General features: G+C 36.5%; 1 protein-coding gene across 5 annotated transcripts in view; it reads left to right on the top strand.

Annotated features, from left to right (window-relative positions):
- The window catches only part of LOC150108743 (twitchin-like), a 2666638-nt gene that overhangs the window by 487393 nt on the left and 2156373 nt on the right, over window positions 1-22872 (top strand). For all 5 annotated transcript variants that reach the window (XM_090390962.1, XM_090390961.1, XM_090390964.1 and 2 more), the window contains one exon: window positions 19960-20066. In XM_090390962.1, the coding sequence (XP_090247088.1) occupies window positions 19960-20066 (107 nt within the window). The remainder of the gene's footprint in view (window positions 1-19959; window positions 20067-22872) is intronic.

Here is a 22872-nt window from a genome sequence, read left to right on the forward strand (position 1 = left end):
AAGAATAAACACAATAAATAGATAAAATGTAGATGAAAATTGATTGCCTCTTTATATTTGAGTATTGTACAGATCGTTGATTTCACCATACTGAACTGCATAGCAAGATCCGAGACACGAACGCCATTTTCATGTTTGTATATGATTTTTTTTTTCACCTCTATCTTGGTTCTAACAACTTTTCTTTTTGCTTTTTAGCTATCACTATCCTTCTTCGGCCCCACGGTGGCATATTTAATAATAATTTATAAACTATGTTTAAATCTCTACCATTATAATAACCCATACTGTAAACAGAACAGCTCTAAAACAGATCACTGTGGCTCACAATTATGGATTTTGGGATACTGCCTCTCCATGTACAAATTTTTGACACTTGTCAAACAGCCAGTCTTCAATCCATCTCACCAATCTGTTATTTAATCCCATCCATCCCAATTAATTGAATTTAATTTACTTTTATTTAATCATTTCACATGAGAGACCACAAAGCCAATAACAAATCAGTGTCATGTGTGGGCTGGGATGGGGGAATCAAGAGAAAAGTAAACTGTTGATAATCTTTTTGAAGAGCTGGAAATTGTAGACTTCAAAATTCTTTGGGGAAATATTTTTTACAGAAGCAAGATAGATAGAATGAAAGGTGAATGGAAGTAGCAGACTCAGTGAATCAGCACTTCAACTGTAAATGGATGTGGAGTTATTGCTTATGTTATTGGAGGTTTAGCAGAAAAGGGGAACATGATTGATACCAGGTCTGCTGAACAGCACTCATGGAACTCTATAGAAGAGAGACTGTATCTCTTCTATAGACCACCTGACCAGTTGTGAGATAGTAGGTGGAGAGAGTGTATGAAAGGTTGACAGTTAAGTGAATCTCCTTCTTCTGAATAGCATGAAGATTTTTTTTTAGAGAGCTTTTAGGTGCATCATCCCAAATGTGAGAGCTGCATTCCAGGATTGGGTGATTTGAAATTCGTAACATTTTGAGTAATAATGGATATCGAGTTGTTTGGCAAGTGATTACTATAGAAATGATATGTTTGTGTGCTAGCAAAGGCCAGGGGTAAGTGTCCATCTGAGAAGAAAGATCTGTCTTAACTATCAAGTTGGATGGAATGAGCATTATCAAAAGGTAAGGAGAAAAGGACTAAGGTATTTTTTTTTACAGAAAAAAAAAGCATTGTCTTTTAAAGCATTGAAGGATGGTATGGAGACAGTGTTTAGGATACAGATCGTAGATTATCCTGAAGCCTGAGGGGACTAACCACTGCAAGGTTGATTATATGAATAGGAGGAATAACTGGGAGTGTTGTTATTGCACAATTATGAATAGGGTTTAAGGTGAATGAAAGTCATTTATATATATGAAGAAGAGGGTGGGTGAAACAGCAGAGTCTTAAGGAACACCTACATTAGTTTGGAAAATCTCAAGAACAGACACCCTCCACCATTACATGCAGTGAACCATCTGAAAGAAATATGACATTCCAGTTATAAAGAATGAATGTAGACCAAATGATGGCAATTTTCTGAGAAGCCCTCAATGCTAAATTTATCTTGTGACAACCTAAATGCACTGTTATATATACACATATCCCTTGTCCAGTGCATTTATCACCCTGTTATGATACATAAATATATTGCTAAAATAGAACTCTTTAAAAAGACCTGTACTTTATCATCCCTTCTGTGGAATGTTACTTGACTCTCTTTCCATTCCTTTAGAACTTGCCACATTACAAGGTTAGTAAACAAGGCCATTGTTAACTCACTAGAACATTTCAATAAAATACATGATGATATTCTATTCATTCATATAAACATATTAACTTCCAGTACACTGTTCGTTGTATGCCTCCTACTTACTCACTACCAGTCCCTTTACCATCATTCCCTCCACATTCAATGATGTCACACTTATGAGGATAATATGATTTGATCAATTATTCATTAATTACCTCAGCTATATCCTTTGCAGTTAATAATTTTCATCAAGTAATATCATCCTGTAATAGTCATTCTTCTTTTACTGGCAACCTAACACAAAAGAGCTCTCTTGGATTTTGTTTGGCCTGATTGTCCAATTTTGTACAATTAACCTCTCTTACTGCACTTTTGTTTTTCATGCCAAGTTACATTACTAGTTTACTCTTTATGCTCCTTATAATAATACACCTTATATTTTTTTCCATAAGCTTTCTTCTGGATTGCATGCTTAAATCTTCATTCATCCATTTTACATCTACCTTATTTAACCTACTGATCTTTTGACTCATTCAGACATTGTTGCTTTTAAATAGTTAGACTTTTTACTTGGACAAAAGAGTGGGATTGTAGTTTTAATATCAATAAGTGCAAAGTGTTACACTTTGGAGTGCAGAAATATAAGGCTATGTACTATATCAATGGTACTGTACTCCAGGAAATGGATTAGGTTAGAGATTTGGGAGTGATGGTTGAAAGCAGACTGAAGTTTAGCAGGCATATTGCTAGTCTTGCAAAGGCTGCACTTCTTATCACTTCTTCTTATGGCACCATCGATATATCTAGTGGTTGTGCCACTGTATAAGGCACTATTCAGATCACACTTGGACTGTTGTGCTCAGATCTGGTCACCTGGTTTTCAATGTGATGTGGAGGCATTGGAGAGTGTCCAGAGGCAAGTGACTAAGACAGTGTTGGGATTTTGGAATGCTGGCCATTGAGAGAGGTTGAAGAAATGTTGATTGCAGAGTTTAGTGGATAGGAGGAAAAGAGGTGATATGATAGAGATGTTTAAGTTAGTGAGAGGATTTTATCAGATTAATCCAGAGGGGGATTATAAAAAGAGTAGAAGGTGAGAGGGGAAGAACCAGAGGTCATTCCTGGAAGTTATGTAAAAGTGTGGTGAAGAGGGGTGTGAGGACTAGATTTTTTACATGGAGAATTGTCGGTGAATGGAACGCATTACCAGAATGCAAGGAGTTTAATGTTAATGCAAGGAGTTTAAGGATTTTAAGATTCTATATGATAAATATGTTGTCAGTTGAATGAAACTTCCGCAATGAGTCTCCTGACTCCATAGAGGGTGTAATAATAATAATAGTTTTAAGTAATTCTAAGGTCACAGAAAATATACTTTGTTGATGATGGAGTGTATATCTTTTCAGTATGTTTAATGCATTCTTCTTTTTCCTCTTATACTAGCATAAAAATTCAGAATTGTATTTTTTTTAAAATACAATTCAGAATTATAAATACTTCTGAATTGTATTGAATACTTTTCACTGTGTAAAAAATACAATTCACACAGTGAATTGTATTTTTTTTTTAAATTATAGCCACCTGAATATTAAGTGTCAAGTTCTAATAAAGAAACAGTTGTGCATCCATTATATATATATGCTCGCTATATTTGATTTGCAAGCATTCCAATGTAGACAATGGAGATATATGCACATATGTTCATATACCTATATTGCAGTGATGATTAAAGAAGCTCTGGCTTATTGACTAAACTCTCACTTGAGTGAACTTGTAGGGAATATAGGAATAGTTCGTTATAGCAGAATACTTTGCTGTAGTGATTATCCTTTATTGATGCCAGAAATTTTTTTGAAAATTTGCAGTAATTTATTATGGTAAGGGAGTTCAGTGTAATGGGGTTTGCTGTAGTATGAATTGACTATATACAGCATTACTCAAAAAAAAAAAAAAAAAGAAGCTGCATGTTGCATTGCTGATTTCTTGTTTTTTTCTCAAATAACATAAGAGTAAGAATGTTTGTGTGGGTGTGTGGGTGGGTGCGTGTGCACGTGCTGTTTTTTATATTGTTTTCTTTTACTGTTTTCTTTTTTATTTATGATGTGCTACTCATGATTTTTTTTCCCTTTGAATATCATTTCTCTTACCTACTGTTCTTCTTTATTTAACACATGATCAAGTTTACTATATTTCACTTTTATTCCTTATAACAAACTCAGAGTAATTTTATAGTTGTTATTATAGTTAGTATCATGATCATTTACTACAGGGCCTACATGGAATCAAAAAAAACACGACTCATTGCAGTCAAAAGATTCAGTGACATTTGAATTCACTTAATTCAGATTTATTAGATTTAAGTTTACTAGATTTGATATTGCTATATTTCACTTTTATACTTTATAAAATAATAATAATAATAATAATAATAATAATAATGAACTCAGATTGGTTTTATTATTATAATTATGGTTATCATCATGCTCATTTATTACTGGACCTCCATGGAATCAAATAATGACTCACTGCAGTCACAAGATTCAGTGATATTTACAATCAATTATGGAAAGTTTTTATCACAACTGCAAACAAACAAAGTTTTACTACTTATATGTAAGAAATATATGAATTCTGTATTACTTCAACCTAAGTATCTCTTGTGGGTCTGACTCCCACTGAGGAGGCCTCAATAAAAGTCGAAATCATTCTGAGTAGTGATCCTTCCCAAAATGCATATCATTATATACACATGAAAGGATGTGTGTTTTATTAGTTTCTATAATGAACAAATAGACTAGGCATAAAGATACTCCATGTGCAAACTTTGTTTGTTTACACTTAGACAAAGGATAAAATAAGAATATAATTTCTTGGCAAGTTTAATTGAATTGAATTCACTTAATTCAAATGTTATCATAATGTTGTTTCTCTTATCATTGAAATTTATTTAACAAATGGCCCAACTTACTGAACTATCATCATAAAATTCCTGCTGTTTATTCCTGTTGACAGTTTTTGTCCAAATCAGTCTGTTATCTGTAAGGATTCCAACATTGTCAGATCTTATATTTCATTCTTCTAAGGCACTACTTACTCTATAAATCCACCTAGATTTTGCCTTTCTCTTGGTCTTTTTCCTACTATCTTGAGTTTGCTAATCTTTCTTCTCCTGAGATTTACTATGTTCACAACAATGTTAACAATATCAAGTTGCTGATATCCTAATTTTTAATATGATTCTGCCATTGATGTCATCTGTTTATCACCCAGTCTTTCTCAGACCGCCCATATCACTGGTCTTAAATCTTTTATCATGCAAAAATGGGATCAGTCTTTGATCTAACCCATCCTTCATATTTGATAGCTAAAATTGGTCTAAACACTGTCTTGCATACAGCAACTTTGATGTTTTCACTAATTTGTCTCTTATTATATAAAAATGTATTCACTTGACTTTCTGCATACCATCTTTGTTCATTCTGTTGTCTTTTTCCATATTTAATTTACAATCTTCACTAGGGTGAGGTCAGAATTGGATGCATTCAGAGGTAACACAATGTAAAGTAATTTGCAGCTGGTGAAATTCTATTTTAAAAACATAAAATTATTAGCATAGTTGTAGTAGTTCTCAATATTTATTTTTTCATGCACTATTTGAATGATGGTGGCAGCCACAGATCAGTCTATTAATGGCTTGTCACCAAGTCCTACCCCAAGGACTTGGGGGAAGACTTGGTGACAAGGACTACATTTTGCATAGCATACTATGGGATTTTGTGGTATGTGGTGCTTGTGGCATGTATGCATCCTGGCAGTTGAATATGTGGCAGGCGAGAGATCGGAGAGTGCATATATGTGGAAAATGTAAGAAATGGGAAGAACTTTGTGACTTGGAGATTAGTATAACATACCTCGGCTGGTGTTGTGTTGCATCAGAGGCAGGAGAATACTGACCTAGAGAGATACGAGTAGTGTGATAGAGGGTGACGATAACGAGCGAAATGTAAATGAAAATATAAAAGTAGGGTGTGTGGAAAGTTTGAATCATTGAGAAGTTTTGGGAGATGGTCTTCATTGGGAGGATGAATAGCGAGTAAGAGTGAGTAGCCTTCAGAGAGAGCTAAATCCACTGAAAGAGGAGGTGGAATATCTTGGGAATGAGTTGAGAAGAATGAAAGAAGAGATTAAGTGAATAGAAGTGATGAATGCAAAGCGAATCAGAGTAGTAGTGAGAGAGAGTTATGGGACAGCAGGTAAGTAGGGGAACAAAGAAAGAAAGTATTAGAGTAGAAAGAGTGAGGGATAGAGGTTAGCAAGAAAGGAACAGTGTCAAGAGGTGTGATGTATGGAGACCTGATGATCCATAGTGTGCAAGATAGAATGACTGAGAAGTGTTTGCCTGGAATAATAATAGAAAGTGTGGCAATGGCAATTAAGTGGGGATGAAAGGGTGGATGAGATGATTGTGATAGTGGGCACGAATGACTTGAGAGACTGTGTGGATTGGGTGGCAAGAGATCTGAGGTTCATGCTTGAGGTTGTATGGAAGAAGACTTAGAGAGGGAAGATAGTGTGCACATTACTGAAGCATGATAATGAACTGAGGAGAAGAGCATTAATAATGAATGGTATGATAGCCAGAATGGATGTAGGCAACTGGAGAGATTGCTGTTCTCTGAATGAGTCAGTGTGTCAATTCAGGGGAACTGGAATTATCAGGGTGAATGGTAGCAGGGGTGGCCTCTTGTGCAGATAGGTGCTGGTGAGAAGGTCAAACACATCTTGTAATGCTGAATCCAGTGGATTCTGGAGGAGATAATGACAGGTATAGAAACAGTGACATTTTTATTCTTTATACAAAGGCCAGGAGTATCCGGAATAAAAGAGATGAATTGGTAGCACTAATAGCAGCAGCCAGTGCAGAGATTATTGGGATCTCTGATACATGGTTGATGGAAGATAATATACTAACAGGAATAAAAGTATGTTTTATTAATTTATTTTTAATAGTATTAATGAGAACACAGACTGATACTATTTAGTAATTTATTGCTGATATTTTGCTGGTATTACATCCAGCATCTTCAGAGCACAAAAACAGTTTGTCACAGTTTGCGAAACAACAACAATCTGCTACAATAATGGGACTAATTTAAACAATTGCAATGGACAACACAAAGACTAAAGTCCTAATTAGGCGCCATCTATGTTGGAAAAAAAAAGAGACAGAGAGAGAGAGAGAGAGAAAGTACATATTAATTAGGTCTTAAGATGACTGTCTCTCAAATTTTAGTAAATTTATACAGCCCTACTTGTTGAGGATTGGAGTATGTTTCAAGGCTTCTATTGATTTCAAAAACAATCTCTCTGACTTATAACCACTTCTATGTAGCACTTTTGTTTTTTCCAATTGATCCTGTGTGCAGGGGAACATAACGCATGGTCTGCTAGACGTGACTTGCCATAATGATAGTGTCAGATGCAGATGTATTTTTTATGTTCACTAAGGCGGATGTCCACAGTTCTTCCTGTCTATCTGTAGTAAACTCAATCACATGAACAGGGCATTTCATAGACTCCTGGCTGTGATAAAGAAGAGATTTTGACCTTGGGTGAATATTAGTGCCACTGTCCACCAAATCCTCTCAGAGGATTTGGTGGACAGTGCCTTTTATAATAAAGTGAGAAGACCAGTTCATGAGGGAAAAGCATGCTCTGCCATTTTTTGGAATTTACAGAGGCATATGACAGGGTACCACATGATAAGCTGTTACTTAAGTTTCAGCACATGAGTTTAGAAATTAGGTAATCAATGGATTTAGGATTGGCTATCAGACAGTTGTGTATGGGGAGGGGGGGGAATCAAGAAGGCAGGTTACAAGTGAGGTCCTACAGGACTCAGTACTGGGACCTGTATTGTTTAACCTTTATACCAATGACATTGTCAATGGATTGCAGGGGGATATTCAGTTGTTTGCAGATGATGTGAAACTTGGAAGCATTATTAGTAATAGGGCAGATGTGTAGCCTTGCAAGAGAAATTGAATAAAATGGACAGATGGTCAAATAAAAAGGGTTGTAAGTTTAATGCTGCAAAATGTAAGGTCTTGAAGTTTGGGATTCATCGGCGAGAGACTGTATACTCTGTTGGAGGAACTGTACTGGAGGAAATAGTGGAGGCAAGGGATCCAGGGTTGATGAATGAGAGAAACCTGAAATTCCAGGAATATATTGCAAAGGTGGTGAAAACACAGAGGATTGCTGCAATACTGAGCTGCAGAGATAAAAGATTTGTCATTCCATTGTATAAAGTCCTGATCAGACCATACTTGGACTATTTTGTTCAAATTTGATCCCTAGTATTTGAAGGTGATAAATTAACTGTGGAAAGAGTGCAGAGGTGGAAAACAAAGATGGTATCCTGTACAATGTGAGTTATCAAGACAGGCAGAGGTAATGTGGACTGCAGCGTTTGATGGATAGAGGAAGGAGAGGTGATATGATTGAGACTTTTAAACTGTTGAGAGGTGGTTGCAGGGGTGACACTGTGGGGTTCTCTTGCTTGGTTGAACAGAGGAAAGGAGTGAGGACAAGGGGCCATCCCTGGAAGTTATGAAAGGAAACTGTAACAAGAGGGTGAGGAGTGGTTTCTTTGCCTGGATGGTGGTTGAACCATGGAATACATTGTCTGATAGAGAGATGAGAGCACAAATTGTCAACAAGTTCAAGGAGTGGCATCATAGACTTTGTGTTTTCTAGAATCAGCCTCCCACAATGAGTCTTTTGACTCCATGGAGGCCTGAATCATAATACTAATTAAAAAAATAATAATAATAAAATTGTGCCTAAATAGCTGTAATGCTTTACTTGTTCTGTGTATTCTCTATTTAGGATGCAGTTAATGTTTTCATTGTTCACAGTGATTTTTATAATTTTTTTCTTCTTTTTACTGATTTTTATAATATTTTTTCTTCTTTTTACTGATTTTTATAATTTTTTTGTCTTCTTATTACTAATTTTTCTTGTCAACTTGTTGTTGAGAGATTAAAGAAAGGAGGTGATAGAGTGTGTGTGTGGGGGGGGAGGGGTCTGTAAAAAGTGTGATGTGCTAATAGATTGTAGTGATTTGAATAAAAGTTGGGAAATGGGAGTGAAGATTACCAGATGAAAGATGAAAGGTAGTGATGGATGCAAGACTAAAAATAATAGCCAGAAGGTTGAACATGAGAGCAGGTGTGAAAAATGTATTTGTGAGTACAGAATTGATTAAAAAAAGGAAAACTGGGCATAGTTATGGAGGAAGTGTGCCTGACTTACAAAGCAAGTGCTGGAGTGACATAGCACTTGCTTTGTCAGTCTGACTGGCAAAGCAATAGCTGGAATGATTGCTGGAATGCAAAATTGATAAATGAATGAATGAAACCATTAAATGAGGATTAAGATGACACAAATAGAGAATGAAATTAAATGCATGATGGATAGAAAAGGAGAGAGCAAAAGTAAAATGAAAGATAGCAGAGCGAAAGAGGTAGCAAATGAATGGGGGATATCAGTTTAATGCAGCAAAATGTAAGGTCTTGAGGTTTGGGAAACATCGATGGGATGCTGCATACTCTATGGAAGGAGTTATACCAGAGGATGTAGGGGAGACAAGAGATCTGGGGTTGATGATTGATAGAAACCCGAAATTTAGGGGACATATTGCAAAGGTGGTGAAGGTAACACAGAGGATTGCTGCAATTATGAGAAGGACACTGACCTGCAGAGATAAAAGGGTTATCATTCCGTTGTATAAGTCTCTGATCAGACCACACTTAGACTATCATTCTCAGATTTGGTCCCCAGGATTTGAAGGGGATAAATTAACTGCGGAAAGGGTATAGTGACGGATGACAAAGATGGTTTCATGATTGTACAATTTTGTGTTATGAGGATTGGCTGAGGGAATGTGGACTGCAGAGTTTGGTGGATAGAAGAAGGAGAGGTGATATGATGGAGACTTTTAAACTGTTGAGAGGTGGTTACAGGGTTGACACTGGGGAGTTCTTTTGCTTGGTTGAACAGCAGGAGGGAGTGATGACAAGAGGCCATCCCTGGAAGTTACGAAAGGAAACTGTGAGGAGTGGTTTCTTTGCATGGAAGGTGGTTGAACCATGGAATGCATTGCCTGATGGAGTGGTGAGAGTGAGAATAGTCGATGAGTTTAAGGAGTGGTATGATAGACTTTGTGTTTCTTAAGGGGACATTCCCTCGATGAGTCTTTTGACTCCATGGAGGTCTGAATAATAATAATAATAATAATAATAATAATAAAATGACTCGAGAGCAACGCTATATGGAGATTCTATCATAAAAGGTGTGCTGGATGAAAGGGTGCAAAAGGTCTGTTTTTCAAGAGAGAGAATAAATAGATGATTGAAGCACTGGATGAGAAGTAAGCATACAAGGGTGTTAGTCATTTTAGTTGCAGCAAATTATTTGATTAGGTATAGGAAGAATGTGTGATTTGATATCAGGCGATAAAAACAACAATGTCGTAAGAAGTTTAGTTTGTGTATTGTCCATGTATGACAATGATGAGTTGCACCACGGAGCAAAGATCTTGACTGGAATATCAGCAGAAATTTGTGAAGAGAAAGGAGTGCAGTTTGTGAATGTATGGAATGAGTTTGATGGATGAATGGAACTGTATAAGATTGATGGACTGCATCTGAATGGTTTTTGAAGAGAGTCATTGGAAAGGTTGCTTCCAGAAGGAAATTTAATGACTGATGCCAAGAAGGTGCCAGTGGAACTCAGAAATTGATGTGGTTGTGAATAGAGGAGAATGTGAAAACAAGAATGCAGGTTGGACAGAACAATGGGATGGGCCAGGGCATCAGGGAGAAACAGTGTAAACAGAGAGGATTCTAGAAATAGTAATGGATGCATGTATGTGGATGATTTGCATATGAATGAAATGGCCTGGAATACATGGGGAGTAGTTAATTCTAATGGGGGGATGTATAGAACAAAAGATGAGCAGAGAGGAGCAAATGAGGAGAAGTCATAGGTGAGATGGGTAGCATGAGTAGGACTTGTTATAGAACCAAGAAATGAATTGTTATGCTATTTTCAAATGCCAGGTGTTTCAGAAATAAGAGAGATGAAATTGTTTGAGATCATTTACCTGAAAATAGTTGAATAGTTGGAATAAGTGAAACGTGGTTGGATGAGAATGATATATTATCAGGAATAGAAATGGAAAAATATGATGTTTTTCGTAAAAGGCAAGAAGGGAAGGGGAAGTGCTGATGATAGCAGGAGAATTATGTTTACACAAGGTCGAGATACAAGTGGAATAAAGTGACATTAGTTTTGAAGTAGTATGGTGTGAAGTAGAGGTTGATAGAATGAGATATTTGTTTGGGTGTTACTATAAGGCCATGGAATATGGAAGGTGGAGATAAAGAAAGGTATAGGCAACTTGGCTTAGTGAGCAAGCAAAGCTTGCTCATTATGGGTGATTTCAATTGTAGCAATATTGATTGGAATGAAGAGATAGCATCAGTGAATAAGGAGAATGAATTTCTTGAATTCATAAGGTACAATCATCTTAGGCAATATATAACACTATGGACAAACAAGTGTTAAGAGACTTAGATCTTGTTATTTTAACAGAGGAAGTGTTTGTGAATGAAGTGTCTAATGTAACCTCAGTTGGCAAAAATGACCATGAAGTGATCACCTTGGTTGCAGCCAATTATTGGTCATCTCATCGGAGGATGTAATTATCAATGAGGTATCAAATCATCCACCAATTGGTGAAAGTGACCATGAGGTGATTACTTGGGTGGTTGCCAGCAGTGCAAGGACCCCTGTGAAAAAAGGGTATATGTGGAACTACAAGGGGGGTGATTATGAAGAGCTCAGGAGACAGCTTGCAAGGGTAGCATGGAATGAGGAGTTAACTGGAAAAGAGATCAATGCAGCTTGGGGGATTTTCAAAAAATATTTAGTAGATGCAATGTCTAAATGTATACCATGGGTGAAAAGGTTAAATAAGGTAGATGTGAGATGGATGAATAAAGAGATTAAGCATGCAATACAGAGAAAAAGGGAATTGTGGAGGCAGCATAAGAGAAGTGGAAGTAACCAATTTCATGAGGTCTACAAAGACCAGGCAAGGAGGGTGACTTGGTTGGTGAGAGTAGCTAAAGAGAGGTATGAACAGCAGTTAGCTAATGAAGCTAAAAAGAATCCTAGGGAGTTCTTTCGATATGTAGCCAGCAAAAGAAAGAATGATTATGGAAGGATGACATAGATTGGAGGAAATGGTATAAAGACAGCTGTTGCAGAATGTGTGGTGGAGATACTTAATGAGCAGTTCATAAAGATCTTTCAATCTTGTGAATGTGACTTCATGGAGAGATTAAGAGCAGTTGATGATGGGGAGGAGAGACTGACTGTAAGTGAGCAAGAGGTGTTTGAGGAGTTGAGTAAACTAGATGTAAATAAGGCTGTGGAACTTGATAATATATCACCGCGTATGCTGAAGGAATGTGCCAGAGTGTTGACACCTGCCTTGACATATTTTTTTAATAGGAGTCTTGCACTTGGTCAAGTCCCTAAAGAGTGGAAGGAGGGCAAGATTGTGCCACTTCATAAAGGAGGTGATCGAACTCACACATCAAACTATAGGCTTATCTGTGTGTCAGGTGTTGTGGTTAAGTTGTTGGAGAAGCTTGTGAGAACTAGGATCCAGAGTTGGGTTGACAACAATGGTATAAGCTTTGATGGACAGCATGGACTTGCTAAAGGGAGGTCGTGTTTTAGTAATCTACTTACTTATTACAATAAAGTGACTGCTTCCTTGGACAGAGGAGAAGGATACACAGTAATATACTTGGATTTCGCAAAAACTTTTGATAGAGTACCTCATGATAAGTTGACAGTCAAGCTAGAGCAGATGGGGTTGGGTATTAGATTAGTGCATTGGATTGGAGACTGGCTATCTGATAGGTATCAACAAGTTGTGTATGGGGGTGCAATATCCAGGAAAAGGAAAGTCACTAGTGGAGTGCCTCAGGGATCTGTTTTAGGACCATTACTATTTAACTTGTATATTAATGATATTGGCAAAGATTTGGATGGAGATATTCAGTTGCTTGCAGATGATGCAAAGTTGGGACGAACCATAAAGAGTAGTGAAGATGTTGTGGCCTTGCAAGAAGACTTGAATAAATTGAGTGATTGGGCAAGCAAATGGGGATGTGAGTTCAATGTTGCAAAATGTAAGGTTTTAAAATTTGGAAAACAAAGATGGGATGCAGAATTTATGCTTGGTGAGAATGTATTGTCGGAAGTAGAGGAAATAAGAGATCTGGGAGTGATAGTGGATAAGGATCTAAAATTTAGGGGACACATCGCCAAAATTGTGAAGACAACACAAAGACTTCTGGGAATGATGCGGAAGGCACTGACGTGTAGAAGTAGGGAGATTCTTGTTCCATTGTATAAGGCTTTGATTAGGCCACACATGGACTATTGTGCCCAGATTTGGTCACCTGGTTTTCAGAAGGATGAAGAGATGTTGGGAAGAGTCCAAAGGTGACTGACTAAGTTAGTTTCTGACCTCTGGAATGTCGAGTATGAGGAAAGATTGAAAAGATGTAATTTGCAGAGTCTAGTGCAGAGAAGGAAGAGGGGAGATATGATAGAGACCTACAAGTTGGTAAGGGGTTGTTATAGGATCAATGGTGGAGAAGTTCTGCAGAGAATAGTGGGAGATCAGGGGAAAACCAGAGGTCATCCCTTGAAACTGTATAAAGAGGGTGTGGGTAGGGGAGTGAGAGGCAGGTTTTTTTTTTCGTGCAGAGTTGTGAGTGATTGGAATGCCTTGCCTGAGAGTGTGGTGTCTACAAGGAGTTTGAACGTGTTTAAGACGCGGTACTCCTAGATGAGTCTTTGACTCCATGAGGTCTTGTTTAATAATAATAATAATAATAATAATAATAATATGAGAACTTCTATAAATACAGGATATATATGTAGCTACAAGGCTGGTGATTATGATAAACTTAGGAGGCAACTGGGAGCTATAGAATGGAAGGAGGAGTTGAGTGAAAAGGAGACAGATGCTGCTTGTACATTGATCAAGAACTATTTAATCGCAGCAGCAGTGTCTGAGTTGATTCCAAAAGTGAAAAGACTTAACAAGGTAGGAGTAAAATGGTTAAATGAAGAGATTAAGTGTGAAATCTGGAAAAAGAAGAAGAAAAAGGCAATGTGAAGGCAACCTTGGTTGGCAAAATTACAGTATGGGAAGAAATTAGCCAATCAAGCTAACAAAAATCTAGTGAGTTTTTTCGATATGTAGTATGTAGAGGTAAAAACAACTAGCATCAATCTTGTGAGAGATTGATGCTAGTTGATGACATTTGCAGATTGGTAACCAATGCAGAGGATATTGTTGAAGTATTCAATGATCTGTTTTTCAGTGTGTTTCATCCTCATGAAGGCAACATCATGAGAAGGTGGAGTGTATCAAGTATGGTGCAAGAGAGACTGATTGTGAATGAGCAGGAAGTATATGAAAAATTAAGTAAACTTTGTGCAAATAAAGCAATAGGACTTGATGGTATATTGCCCACTTGTTGGCAATATACCGTTTGAATGCTCAATCGAATTAATGGCATGTTTAACATGAGTCTGGCAACAGGACGGGTCCAAAGGGAATGGAAGGTGGGAAAAAATTGTTCCACTTCACAACATCAGGTCAGATAAGACTGAGGCTACAAATGTAAGACTAATCTGTGTATCTGTGGTTGTTGTTAAGGTATTAGAGAAGTTAGTGAGTACTAGGATTCAGAAATGAGTTGATAATAACAGTATTCTTTATGATGGTCAGCATGAGTTTGTTAGGAGGAGGTTGTGTATCAGCAATTTGTCTATGTATTATTATTATTATTACCAGGGAGTCCAATGACTCATTGAGGGAGGGTACCTACTCTCCAACTCTCTGTCTCCACCACTCCACCAACTATAACAAACCACAACTACAACCATCATCTATACCAATGCCACCTACCAGCCACTACTATTACTAGTATTTTCACAGACAATCACAAACATTCATGCTCACGGCAGGATTCAAACCCACAGCCTTTTGGCTGGAGAGCAGATACTCTAACCACTCGGCCAACCCAGCTGGCAACAAGGGGAAAGGGCCTGGGTTGAGTAGACGATTTGAGAATACATACTATGCATTGCATACGACCTATGACTGAGCATCTGCAATATTACAAGGTGACAAATTCACTTGATAGCATACATGGTGGTAGAATTGGATTTTTCAAAGGCCTCTGATAGACTGCTTCATGACAAACTGGTAGTAAACTGAAACAGATGGGATTAGGTTACAGACTAGTAAATTGGATAGCTGATTGGCTGTTATACAAATATTAGCAGGTTGTATATGAAGGAGTGGCATCCCAAAAGAAGAAGTTCACTAGTGGAGTACCACAGGGATCTGTTTGGGACTATTATTGTTTAACTTGTACATTAATGACATTGGGATCAGCTTAAATGGAGATGTGCAGCTGTTCAATGATGATGCAAAGTTGAGAAGGGCTATGAAAGTAGACATGATGTTGTGACCTTGCAGGAGGATCTCAATAGACTATGTGAGTCAGCAAATTAGTGGAACTATTAGTTTGATGTTGGAAAGTGCAAAACCTTGAAATATGCTAGGCAAGGTTGGGATGTATATACAATTAATGGATAAATTTTGAAGGAGATGGAGGATATGAGAGATCTGACAGTGATGGTGGGCAGAGCAGTAGCACACTCAGGATTTAATCTTTGGGCCTGAGTTGAATAGATGATTTGAGAATCCACACTACGCATCACATACAACCTAAGACTGAGCATCTGCAATGATCACCAATTCATAAGTAGTATAGAAATAGAAGACATGACACAATATAAATAAAAAAAAAGAATTTTAATTAGGAAAAGATTTTTTGGAAAATTTTTTTTCCTTTTTATTTGGAGGAAGTTCCCCCCCCCCCCCATGTGCGCCACTGCAGCAGAGACACATGAAGTTTAGGGGTCACAGAGCAAAAATTCTAAGAACATCCCAATGTGTATGGCAATAATGAGGACATTGCCATGCAGAAGCTAAAAAGGTTATGTTTCCTTGTATAAGGCTTTTATCAGGCCACATATGAACTACTGTGCAGAGATTTGGTCACCTGATTTTCAGTGGGATGAGGTTGTATTGGAGAGAGTCCAGAGAAGATTTAATTAGTTAGTGTTAGGTCTATAGAATGTTAGATATAAGAAGAGATTGAGAGAATGCAACTTACAGAGCCTTGTGAATAGAAGAAGAGGGTATATGGTTGGTTGAGACATATAAGTTAGTGAGGGTTATTATCAGATTAATGTGGAGGAGATTTTTCATAGACTAGAGAGGCAAGGGTAGAGCATGGTGGGTGGAATGCATTGCCTGAAGGTGTGGCCAGTGCAGAAACTGTGAGTGGATTTAAGGCACAGTTCAATGATCTTGTTGGATGAGAGAGTAGACCTCCCATAATCAGTCCTTTGACTCTATGGAGGTCAGATGATAATGACATTAATAATAATAATAATAAAATATATTGTTTCAATTATTCAATTTATGTTAGAGGTTTAATGGAATATTAAGCAGTGAGAAAGGATTAAAACTAATTTTAGTACTTCCAATATTTCGTCTCCGTCACAGAGACATTTTCGGGGATTACAAAAACTTTTTGTAACAACACACACACAAATACAATACAAAGTGAAACTAAAGTCCTATCTAGGTGTCCTATCTAAAAAGTCCTCTATGGGCATTTGCAGGTGGCCTGGGATGTAAAGAGGAATCTCTGATAATTAAAGTTTCCCAAATTTTGGGAAGTTTAATGCAACCATATTTGTTTAAATTAGGTTGATTCCTGAGTGCAGATGCAGATTCAAAGAATAGTCTTTCTTTTTTGAATTTACTATGGTGGAGCATGGTAGTTTTTTTTCCAGGAGATCCTGTGGGATGTATCCAAAACATAGTCTGCAAGGCCAGACTGACCATAATCATGCTTGCAAATATAAGAACTGTGTTCTTCTAACCGAATGGATGCTGACCTGCCTGTTTCTCCAAAGTTGGCTTGCCTACTTTGGACAAACAGGGATGTAAAGAGATCCCTCTTTACATCCCAGGCCATCTGCAAATGTCCATAGAGGGCGCACCACGTAGATAGGACTTTACTTTCACTTTGTATTGTATTTGTGTGTGTGTTGTTACAAAAAAGTTTTTGTAATCCCCAAAGATGTCTGTGTGACGGAGACGAAATATTGGAAGTATTAAAATTAGTTCTAATCCTTTCTCAGTGCTGTTGATATTCCATGAAGCCTCCAACATGAATTCTTCACAGCACTTAAGCCTCAACACACTTATTCAATTTACTTAGGGAATCTTGCAGACTTGTACCCATTTTGTTTAAAAGTTAACATCATCACAGTGTTAGCACAGATATGCTACCCCCTTGGCTGACCAAACCAGCAATATTCTTCTTATTACACTGCTAAGCATAAATGCTTAGGGTAATGCCTCCATTTTCAAAGACCATCCCTCCATCTTTTCTTTGATCATTCTCTATTTCTCTTTCCCTTTGGTCAGTGGTGCACTCAGGATTTAATCTTGGAGGGGGCCGAGTACTCAAGATTTAATCTGGGGGGGGGGGGAGAGCGAGTATATGATTTGAGAGTACACACTACGCATTGCATACGACCTATGACTGAGCATCTGCAGTGATCTCCAATACATGATACCCATGATCTCTAGCCCGGCTCAGGCAAACAAAGTATCGCCCAAGCACTACTTTTTTCGCCTTGCATTCACGACGGCCATGATTCCCAAGAGCCAGAGGGTATTCCCACCTTATGTGTCTGCTAATTCATAAGTAATATAGAAATAGAAGACATGACATAACATAAATAAAAAAAAAAGAATTTTAATTAGGAAAAGATTTTTGGAAAATTTTCTAGTCTTTTTTTCATTTTTCTTTTGGGGGAGCCAGGGTGCCTTGGCCCCTTCCCTGGGTGCACCAATGTCTTTGGTATCTAGTTCTTTACTTTCTTTGACCATCTGTTACCTGCATTCTTTTATATGATTTTTTCATTTTTGGATCTAATAATTTAGTGGCTGTATTTTCTAATATTCTCTGATTTGTGAGTCCCAGATTTTGTTTATTATTATTATTATTATTATTACACCTTGAATTTTTTTTTATCTTAATGTTTTCATCTCAGTAGTTTCATTAATTTATCTAATTTTTGTAGCCGCTGCATGTTTCTGCTGCATATGTTAGTACTGGTCTGATTACAACTTCATAGATTCTTATTTTTGTTTCTTTGATTAATGTTCTTTCTTATTCTTCCAGATGAGGCTGTTGAAAAAGAAATAATTTTCACATGTATTCATAGGAGGGCTCTTAATGATTATGATAATATCAATCTGTTTTTCCTTAGTTTAATGTTAAGATGATTAGTTTTAATATTGTCTTTATGTTAAAGCTGATCAAATAATTTTGAGTATTAAGGTTTTTCTCTCTCCCAAGGTGGATTGGGTCACCATGGGAGAAGTAGATTCAATTCTCTTGCAATGGTAGAAGCCTTTAACCTGTAGTGGGTGAAAAATACAGGCTGATCATCATCATCATTAGGGTTTTCTAATTATTATAGAAAATAAAATGATCCCATTGTTTATTTTCAGTGTTTCCCCTCTTACTCTATTTTCTTTTCATAATTTTAATAATATCCTTAATTAAGCATTTCCTCAGTTACCCTGATTGATCGTATTTATTGTTATTTGAATCATTTAAAGCCTTACAAGTATTGTATATCAGCAAATACTTTATATATCTTAATTATAATAGGTAAACTATTAGGGAACAGATAATTTCTCAAATTTCTTTCAGAACAGAAATAAGACTAGTTTGGAGAAGTATATTAATGTTTCATTTATAGTATTATAATAGGGCATAAATCTGTCATGCAGCTATTTCATATTTCTAGGTGCAACTGCATTTTAATTTTGCATATTTAATATGTTATGTGTGTGTGTGTGTGTGTGTGTGTGTGTATATATATATATATATATATAGGAAGATTGATTTACTTGGTTGATATAATTTTTAAAAAAAAATTGAATGACTAGAAACCGAGAAAAATGAAAACAAAGTTTTAATAACACAACTACTTTCAGCTTGTATCAGCCTTCTTCAGGTACACATTAAAATAGAAATAACCAGTAAATTGTTATTTCTTTTTTAATGCACCTGAAAAATGCTGATACAAGCTGAAATTAGTTGTGCTATTAAACTTTGTTTTCATTTTTCTTGGTTTCTAGTCATTCAATTTAAAAAAAAAATAATAATAATAATAAAAAAAATATATATACACACACATATATATACGCTAGGGGTTTTACGGCTCCCAACCCCCCAAGTTCTGGACTGGTAAGCTGGTTCTCCTTGAATTCTGATGACTCGAATTTTGAAGATGCGAAAGGGGACCCCCCCCCAGGCCTGGGGGTGGGCTGAGTGTCAGGTCTTCAAATGGACCCCCAGCATCTGTGGCGCCCAACTCCCCGAGTTCTGGACTGGTAGGCTGGTTCTCCTTGAATTCTGATGACTCGAATTTTGAAGACTCAACTCTGAGGGTAGTCCCTGAGTTTCAAAACGTTTCAAAAAACATGACATACAAATGTGACGTAAAAACGTGGCATAAAAAGGCTTATCATTTTATTTATATATATATATATATATATGAAATATCTTGCTATTTTTCTCTTGAAACGTAAGTAAAAGTATAAAAAATGGCTTTTGGATCATAATATTTCTTTGGCATTATTTTATATCTGGGAAAATATGCTCACAAGTAATGTGAAAAGATTATTACAGTTGGTGAACTAATGATATATTGAATTTCTTAACATATTCATCTTGTTTGCATTTTGATGTTAGCCATTTTGATAATATAATACAAGACAAAAATAAATCCAGGCAATAGTTAGTTCTAACGATTCACAGTAAGTAAATACAGCATACAGTTTAAATTTTACATATTCACAAAAATATGATTATTTCCTGAAATCTGAATTGCAAAAAAATTATTAATTATGCAATTCTTTGTGTAATTATTTCACCATTATAGAAAGGAATGGCAATTGATGAAACTGGAAAGTCGAAAAAATTACGACCTGGTGAAGTATTGGAAGTACGACAACGACGACGTTCTAGTATTGATGTCCGAAGAGCCAGGTAATTATATTAATGACTGAAGAATTTAGAACTTATATTTGTTTGAATCTAATATATGAGAGGAAAGGCAGTATGCATGTCTGAAATATGGTGTCAGTTTGCATTAATGCACTCACACACTCTTTTTCATTACAATTATAACATTTATAACATAATTAGAACACTTTCCTCAATCTGAGGGGAAATAACATTAATGGCTTTGATGGTATATGGTTTAAGGTTAATAGGACAAGATAATTAATGGGTTGTGGCTTTGCTCTAGGAAATATAGATGATGATGATGATGATGAGCAGGAAATTTTTGAGCAAATTAGTTTGGGAAATAGAAAGTGATTGAGATTTATATGGATATTTATTGGGCAATTTAACTAGAGCAATATAAACTGGGCAGGCAAAGCAGCATACAGTAATAAGAGAAATTAATTTTTGGACTAATTAAGGAAGAACTGCCCTTAGGTAGCATGTGATGGAGGGAACATGAGGAGTGAGCATTTTAGATGAGGTCATGGCATCAGAGGATCTGATTGTTGACAAATATCATACTTGCTTCTAAATGGTGAGAGTGACTGTGTAGTCCTAACTTTTGGGGGATGAATACGCATGCAGAATATCATGGCAGAAGGAATTTATGCACACATATCAAGGTGGAAGGAATTTATACAAAATTATAAGGCAGGTAACTATAACAGACTTAGAAACCAGCGTGGAGCAGTACAATGAATGAAATAATTTGGAAAAAGAGAGGTCAGTAGCATGGAGATTGTAAAGATAAACTGTTAGCAGCAATAACCGAATGTTTACCTCAGGTGAATGAGATAAAGCACTTTAGAGTTAAAATGAATTACTAGAGAAATCATATTACAGAATTACAAATGAAAACAGAGGTTATGGAAGGCATATAAAGAGAGACATATATAGAGAACAGTTGCATGATGATAGTAAGGAGAAAATAAAATTAGAATATGAGATGAGACTAGTACTACAGTCCAAGGACAATCCAAGGAATTTTAAACTATGTGGGTAGCAGGAGGAAAAACAATTGTGGATAGATTACCTTGCTGGATGGATATGGTAGTCAGGTGACCAAGACAGATGACATAGCGAAACTATTTAGTGATCACTTTATTAGAGTTTCAATCTTGATAAAGCAGGCTTTGTTCCGATAGGGATGGATGAATGATTAGAAATGAATCAATAGGAATTTTTATACTGAGCACTCTAGATGTCAGTAAAGCAGGGGAAGGTAGATGAGAATGGTAGATGAGACCACATATCTTAAAGGATTGTGTTAAGGAACTGACCATTAACTTGGCTGTTTAATGAAAGGGTGGTAGATTGGAAGCATGGATTTCTTAACAGGCGCTCTTGTTTTTGTAATCACATTAACATTTATAATAGAGTAACAAGAGTAGTGGATGAGGATAAAGACTATACTGTCATTTTTTTTGGATTTTACAAAGGCATTCGATGGGATGCGAGATGACAAGTTGGTATTTAAGTTGTAATATATGGGTTTGCATATAAGTTTAGTGTACTGAATTGATAACTGGGTGTTATATAGGGTTGTATCAGAGTTGTATATAGGGAAGCTCGATCAAGCAGAATAAGTGGAATTTCACATGGTTCAGTACTGAAGCCATTACTATCCGATCTTTATGTCAGTAATATTGCCACTAGATTACAGGAAGATATTCAGTTGTTTGCATATATATGATGTAAAACTTGGGAGGTTACTCATAGTGGTGAAGTTTTAGCTCTTCACAAGAATTTGAATAAGTTGTGAAAGTAGGTAAATGAATAAGAATGGGCATATTAGATTAATCAGCTAGATGTTTTTTTTTTTTTTTTTTTTTTTTTTTTTTTTTTTTTTTTAATTTAGAATCTCAGGTGGGATGCTTTATACTCACTTGACAGAGTTATACAGAAGGAATGGAGGAATGAAGGGATCTTGTGGCGATTGCAGATAGAAATTTGAAGTTCAGATGAATCTCTGGGTTGTCTGCTACAAATATTGTAGTAGACAACCCAGAGAATTGCTTCAATATTGAGAAGAACATTGAAATGGGGCAAAGATGAAAGGTTGATGGTTCCATTGTATAAAGCTCTTACAGACTGCATCTGGATTACTGTATAGATCTAGTCACCAGGATTTGAAGAGGATGAAATAACCTCGGAGAGGCTGCAGAGGCAGATAATGAAAACGACATCAGAACTGTATGATGTCGGTTATGAGGATAGACTGAAGACGTAAACTGCAGAGTTTGTTGAATAGAAGATAAGGGAGTAATATGATTGAGATATTTAAACTGAATGAAGTTGAATTTAAGCTGAACTGAAAGGTATTTTCTTTATTGACAATTGGGAGATTTTCCTTATATGCTAGAAGGAGGAGAAGGACATGAATATGAATAAAAATTACATATCCATTTGATCACATGGACATTATGAATATTATTATTATTATTCGTGACAACCTCCAAGGAGTCCGAAGACTCATCGCGGGAGGACACCTATTGTACAACTCTCCATCTCCATCAAACCTCCACGACCAATCATCAACATCAGCGCCATCTACTGGCCACTACTACCACCACAGCTAGTATTTTTTTGTCTGTAAATTGCGTGTTCTGAAGGGCCAATTTGTCTGTATGCGGGATGAAAAACCCGAGCTTCCTTGAGAAAAAACACTTGCTACCTCTGTTTGAGATCAGCTAACTCACCTTCGATTGAAAATGTCCATTTAAAGATTTCTCCTGTCATGATGAGAATCGAACTTAGGCCTTTTCCAATTGAAGGGCGCAGTGTA

Source organism: Typopeltis vanoorti, chromosome 3 (assembly GCF_054136105.1).
Source record: "Typopeltis vanoorti isolate ZY-2024b chromosome 3, IOZ_Tvanoo_1.0, whole genome shotgun sequence".
NCBI lineage: Eukaryota > Metazoa > Arthropoda > Arachnida > Uropygi > Thelyphonidae > Typopeltis > Typopeltis vanoorti.